Source organism: Anopheles nili, chromosome 3, assembly GCF_943737925.1.
Source record: "Anopheles nili chromosome 3, idAnoNiliSN_F5_01, whole genome shotgun sequence".
Taxonomy (NCBI): domain Eukaryota; kingdom Metazoa; phylum Arthropoda; class Insecta; order Diptera; family Culicidae; genus Anopheles; species Anopheles nili.
In genome coordinates, this window is record NC_071292.1 from 5,495,564 (window position 1) to 5,502,170 (window position 6,607).

The window sequence follows — 6,607 nt, forward strand, 5'->3', positions numbered from 1 at the left end:
GTTGGTTTTTGGCCTCTTTTTTAACCCCCACCCACGACCCCAACCACCCGGGAGGGTGGTGCATGAAAAGCGCATTTTATGACGGTCCAGTGGCGGTGCATTTTGCGAACGATTGCGATGGCTGCGGTCGATTGGGAGGGGACAAATGGGCGAAGAATTAAAAACACCGGTACGGTTTTGCTTTGCCCTTTTTTTCGGTTTGTCTCTGGCTTCCAGGCTTCAGCTCATGCGAACGAAACCGACGGACCACCGCACCCACGGGGAGTGCTCCCTAATTAGCCCAATTAGTTTGTTACTTAATTACGGGACGGTCCTCAAAATGCACCGCGCATCAATAGGTGATGGGTTGGGGTCCCGATCCCGGGTAAGGTAAGGTCCTGCGGGCGCTCGTAAATAGCCATCAGTCGCCGGACTAAAGTGTTGCCAACAGGAGAAAAAAAAACAAAACCAACGGAATGCAAATTAAGTATGTAAATTGTGCACCCCTTTGACTTTAGGGGATGGGGCTGCAATTTAAAGTGGTGCATTTGAAGCGATATATTTTTATCGCCTTTTTATTGCTCCTGAGGGCGCTTGCTTTTGATGTTTGTGTGAAGGGCAAATGTTTGCGTAGAAGTTTATTATTTGTGCGAAAAATGAACGCTGCTTGTACCTAAACGTAAATGATTTACTTACAGCAGCCCTATCGAACACGAAGCGATCGATATCGCCATCCGAAGTGAACAACTTGAACGATCGCCTGAACCGAAACCCACCCCCGAAGCACAAGACCAATAAATCCCTGATGGACAATAAAGCCCGAGATGAGCGGGACACGATTATTTTACTGCACTTTCGACGCCAATTTGCTCACGCTTGATTGCATCACGGATGCTCGGGATGGATTTATGCTCGAGCCACGACCCCGACGATGGTGATGAGGGTGATCGGTTTTCGCAACGTCATGCTGCCCTTTTTCCACCGCACGTACGGCCGATAATTGATGCAATTCGATCGCTGCTGATGGTCCACGGGAAAGCTGCGTGGAAAACAATTCCTCCCTGCACCACATCCGGGGTCACCGTAAACCGTAAAACATCCTCACAGCGCATAAAATGAGTGTCATTTCGAGAGGAAAAGTCCAAGCACTATCTAGGCAAACAATCGCAAACGGCCCATTTCCCGGACACCGAGGCGCCCCACCGGAAGCACGTCTCCGCTCCCCAATGTGTCGATTGTTGATTTTTATGATATTTTTATAACACCACCTCGGGCCCCAGCACCCAGCGCTGCTTCCGGAGCTGTATAGAAAAGCTATCTTCTAATCAACGTGCTCGCGCGGGCTCACGGTCGCCAGCTGCCGTGAAAAACCCGTCCCAGCAGCGAATGGTTCCGGGGTCGGGAAACGAGCGAGAACCAATTTTCTTTCGCTCGTGCCCGTCCCCGGAAAAGCGAGCCGCACGAATTCCGCAGGACTCGTCACTCGCACCGGCGGCATTCGAAACGGGAAACGACAAACTTTTCAGTGTGGCTCTTCTTCGATTGGTGATGCGAAATTCGTTCGTTCGGTTGAGACAGCTCGGTGGCAGCAAACGGCAACAAATCAATTGGAATATTTTAGTGCGCTTTTTATGATTTGTTTATTTAATTTGTAGCTTCCGGATTTCGCCTCTTTCCAGTCGGAATGTTGTTTTGCTTTTTCTTTTTATTTTCGTTTCTTTTTTTTGAATTCTCTCGTTCCAACCAGCGCACATCTCATAAGGCGCGCCCGGACGCCGGATCTGCCGGCGTTTGTGCGCAGAAAATCGTCAGTCATGGAAAGGCGAATCGAAAGAAAACCGTGGCAGTGGCAGCGCTTATTGATTTGTTTTTAATTTGTGCCCGCGGAAGTTATCAGCGAAGGAAAAGTTTTATGAATCATTAAGCGAGCAAAAAAGCGTGCTCCCGGCTGCGCTCACCTCGCGCTATCTTTCTTCACCGCTGAAACGACCGTTTGCGTCGACACTGGAGCGGAAAAGTGGCAGGCTTCATTTTATTTATGTGACTTTTGCGTTTCATTTGGCTTCCCCTGAAGGTTCTTCTCTGGGTGTGCACGGTGTAGCAGGTACGCAGTTCCTTTTCGAGAAATTGGATCCGGACAATTGGCGGTTTCAAGTAACACATCATTCGGGCTACCAGACAACCATTTAAGATTCGGTTTTCTTCTTGAGCATCGATCAGTCAAGATAAGAGGGCAATTATTGCCGGTATAGTAATGATATTACTTTTATTAAACTCTCTTATTACATAACTTTCAAATGTAACTTGTATAATGTAATAATAGTTCATTCATTACAACAACCTCTTAAGATTAAAAAAAACTTTGTTCAATTATACTTAAGATTTATTCAGTACTATAATACATTTTTCTTACCCTAGTATAAATAAATGATAGACTTTTAGCAACAATAAAGGATTTCTTGCGAAAAATTCGATTTTATTATGCAAAGAACATTCCGCATCAACCCTGCTCAATTGACAGGTGCTCAATTGCTGTCACTTTTTCGCCGGGCGTAAACATAGCGAAACGTCAGCAAGCTGCGTCAGTCACAGAAAACAATATACAACAAGTAAGATATTAGTAGATTTGTTCACTCCCAAGCTTTTCATTCATTTTATCGAACAAAAGTGCTACCGTGCTCCAAAATGTCGTTGTCGGCAAATATTAGTGTTGAGGCACCGATAGAAAACCAAATACAGGAGATTGCATACGATGGCACCGAGATATATCAACTGTAAGTATTGATGCCTTCCGGCCGGTCTTTCGGTAGGTTAATTTTAACTATTACTGTCGGCGATTTGGCATCCCCAGTCCACCAACTCTGTCGGAGCATCTGGCAAAATGTGCGACCAAGATCGATTTCAGTAAAACATCGAGTGATATCGACCTACTGCAGCAATCCATCAAGAAGGAGGACGAAAAGAAGGAAGAGGAATCAAAGGACCCGAAAGAGCAGTTCCAATCGAGCCTTTGGCCTTGGGATTCAGTGCGCAACAAGCTTAAGGAAGCGCTAACAGAAGTGTGCGTCCTGTCGGACGTGCTGAATATTGCCAAGGAAAAGCGGTACATGGTGCTGGATCCGATACCGCTGGAGCCTCCCGAAGTGAAGCAGATGGTACTGGTGTATGCTCGCAAAAAGGCTCTTGCCAGTGCCGCGAACATTCTGCAGAGTGGTGTCGAGCGACTAAAGGCCGTCCAAAGCGATCAAGGAGTGAATCGGACCAACTCAACCGACTTTCACATCGAATTGTTGCGTTTGCGACGTAACTGGCGTCTCAAGAAGGTATCCAACACGATTATTGGTGACTTGAGCTATCGTACGGCCGGCTCAAAGTTCATGCACCCGGGAATGTTCGAAGTGACAAAGGCGGAAGACGAAGAATCTGGTTCTCCTCCCGCCAGTCCATCAGGGGCTGGGGCTGCCGGTACCGTTGCCTGTCCGAAGATTAACTCTGCGCTTCGCGTAAACGTCCCGACGGAACTGCAGGGCGTGGCATTTATTAAGGTCATCACACAGAAAGATCAGGAAGATCTGTGCACGGCCACGGTTAACATGATGGGATCAACACATCTCGTTCCGCAGGCTGGTGCGTGGCAACAGACGCTCGAGTATGCCCAAAACGTGCTCTTCTGTAAAGAACTGTTTAACCAGCTGGCTCGCGAAGCTGTCCAGCTACAGGCACCGATTCCACACGTCGTCGTCGGTAACCAGATACGGGCCACGTTGTTGCCGGGTATTCAGCTTATTATAAGCTTGTGCCACTCAACGTCTTCCGATTCGAATAACAGCTCGGAACCGATCAAGGATCATGATCACGTGCTTGAGCACAGCCTGCATCAGTTGCTGCGTGAGTTCCATCACAAGAACACGCATCATCCTTTCCCACATCCGGCCAGTGGGCCGCTAGGACCAAGCAAGAAGCGTATGCTTGCCGGACCGTCCGCGTACGATCGTCACGAGCTGCTGGAAATGACTAAATCGCAAACCTTACTCGAACAGATTATCGCTCAGGCGCAGCATATTTTCACTCGCCGGCGGACACAGTACGTGCTCGATACGGTGGCTCGCGACGTTAAGGATCCCATGATCACGTCTCATTGGAATGCGATGAACAGCCCAACGATGTCGTGCGTAAAAATTAACATCACCTCGCACGGGTATGACGCGAACCTGCGCACTTCGCTCGTGATCCACGTGAAGGAGCGATCGCTAAAGTGCATCTGCCGTGATGGCCGCATCATGCACATGTCGTACGAACCGCAGGAGTTGCGTGATCTGATCCTTTGCCAAATCAGCCAGCATCAGATTGTGTGTCTGCAGAATCTGGCCAAATGCATGGCCTGGCAGATTCTCTCGAGCAGTAGCCACCTTGGCATCGGCTCGGTCGAACCGCTTGGTAATGCGAGTTCGTGCGTACTTGCCTCACCGAACAGTGACCGGTTGATCGCAGTGCAGGTGCGCTGCGATTCCCAGATCGACGTGAAGGTATACATTGCTCAAAGCCCGGCAAAGGACTTCTTCCCGGGATCTCTCGTGCAGGGGCGCCACTGGGAACACCTGGGCGGTCATTTCAAGGAGGTAAAGCAACGCAATCCACCAACTTTCCAGCGCTGGTTGTTTAATGTGTGTATCCGTTGTCGCTATCCATTTCCACAGGTTCGGTTCGACAAGATGGAAGGGAAAAACTTCCACAACAAAATGGAATTCCTCATGGCAAGCCTCACCAGCCAATCGTAAGGGTAGGACATGATTAAATTCACCTTTCTTCCCTTCGATCGAATGTAAATCCGACATCAGCATTTTGCACCTCATTCTATGTACGTTTTAACGACGAAAAATAAATAACTTAAATCGACGGCTCTAATCTAATAAGTAAGTAACAATGGGCTAGGGATTGCATAAAAATGTCGAATATATTTATAGGTATAATTAATTCGATAAAACTATTCTTCTACCATGCGAATGTAGACATACATATCACGACGTGGCATCCATATAATGCGGATTCCTCCGCTTTCACGTACTCTCGTAAGGGTATTTTTCTCCATATTCCACCTCATACAGCACCTGCTGTATTTTGAGTCGAGCCATTTGATTCTTCTTATTCGATAGCCTTCGCAAGATCGGTGCACAGGACAGTAGAAACCGTTCGTCCGGGTCGGTGATGCCAAGCCGTGCGTCTGATTCCTTGTGTTCTTCCCTTTGTGGCTGTACTGGTGGTACTATTGCTATGGACGGTAATGCGGTTGGTTGTTCTGACCCCGCTATGGGCGGTGCCACTTCCGATAGTCGTTCTTCGAGTTCGACTGCACCGAAACTGTTCTCCCTGACGTCATGCTCCTCGATGGCCTCTATTCTCGGTCGTTTACAAACTGAGCGGATTTCTTCCTCCGGTAGTAACCGCTCTTTTGTACTGAGCTCAGATTCCTCACTCCATTCGGGTTGGAACTCGGTGCGCTCAATGTGCTGCATCGACGAATCGAGTTGCTCCTCGTACACCACCGTTTCATGCTCAGCCGCTTCGTCGTCCGTTGCGGTCGAGAGCAAATATTCATGCGATGGACTGTACTGTGGTTGAGCGACGTCCAACGTACCATCTGGGTCGATATCCTCCAGTTCTTCTTCCGTCTCTTCCTCGATTATGGTGCGGCCAATTTCCCAGGGTACATTTGTCACCTGATACAACTGCTTGCCGTCTTGAGTCATGTACGACACGGTAACCGGGCCTTCGTACAGCTCCTCGCCACTATCTATGCCAAGATAGTCGATGTCTTCTTCGTCCCCGTTGCATTGGCCACAATCGTTGAGGCTACCATACTCTCTGCAAGATTTAAAGGATTTCATTATGTCTTTGAGGCAGATTAAAATAAAAATCGATGCCACAATACGAACCCTTTTCTGATGTATGGAAGCATAAACTCCAGCAGCCGGTAGTGAATCCACGATTTGCGCTCTTCCTCGTTCTTCGTGCGGATGGTTTTGTGAAATGCATCGCGCATGCTGCGCCATCGCTTCTTGCACTCCTGTTCGGACAAATTCATCGCCAACGCCACCTGGACCCATGCATCGTTGCGCACACTGATGCGCTTGTACTCCGGGTGCATATAGTTGTACAGGATGGGTCGCCGTTTGATTTCGTTCACAAAATCGGACTCGTTCACTTTCACAAAGTGCCGCTTCGGTGCCGGAAGAACTTCCGCCGATACTTTGGCGGTATTGGAAACCGTGCGATGCTTGGCCGGTAACATGACGTACTGCATCTTCTCCACCATCGCACGTTAAGTCTAACGATCTGAATTGCGTTTGATTGCCTGCTGTAGGTGAGATTCATTCAAACCGTAACGCCGATCGTCGGATTTGGGTAAGCGTGTGATATTTAATGCGAGAAATTCCAAACAAATCTCTTGGCATACACAAATGAACGTCAAAGCTGTCGGTTCCCAAACGTCAGATAGCGCACAATGATTCACCATTAGTACTAAAGTATTAAAATACTGGATTGTATAAATTCTTGCAAAATTCTATTTCAGAAAGAATAATCTTTGAATCGAGAGATATTTAAAGCTATTGTTATGGTTAAATCGTTT

The 6,607-nt window shown here is 48.0% G+C and overlaps 2 protein-coding genes across 2 annotated transcripts; one reads left to right on the plus strand and one right to left on the minus strand.

Annotated features, from left to right (window-relative positions):
• The first annotated feature begins 2,664 nt into the window (after positions 1-2,664).
• On the plus strand, positions 2,665-4,757 carry LOC128726570 (mediator of RNA polymerase II transcription subunit 17). The gene is made up of 3 exons (XM_053820384.1): positions 2,665-2,753; positions 2,831-4,598; positions 4,677-4,757. Exons 1-3 carry the CDS (start codon positions 2,665-2,667, stop codon positions 4,755-4,757), a joined length of 1,938 nt encoding a protein of 645 aa, XP_053676359.1.
• A 279-nt stretch (positions 4,758-5,036) lies between these two features.
• Positions 5,037-6,292, minus strand: LOC128727877 (uncharacterized). The gene is made up of 2 exons (XM_053821829.1): positions 5,913-6,292; positions 5,037-5,841 (listed from the first exon to the last, which is right to left on the minus strand). Exons 1-2 carry the CDS (start codon positions 6,290-6,292, stop codon positions 5,037-5,039), a joined length of 1,185 nt encoding a protein of 394 aa, XP_053677804.1.
• Positions 6,293-6,607: the final 315 nt, after the last annotated feature.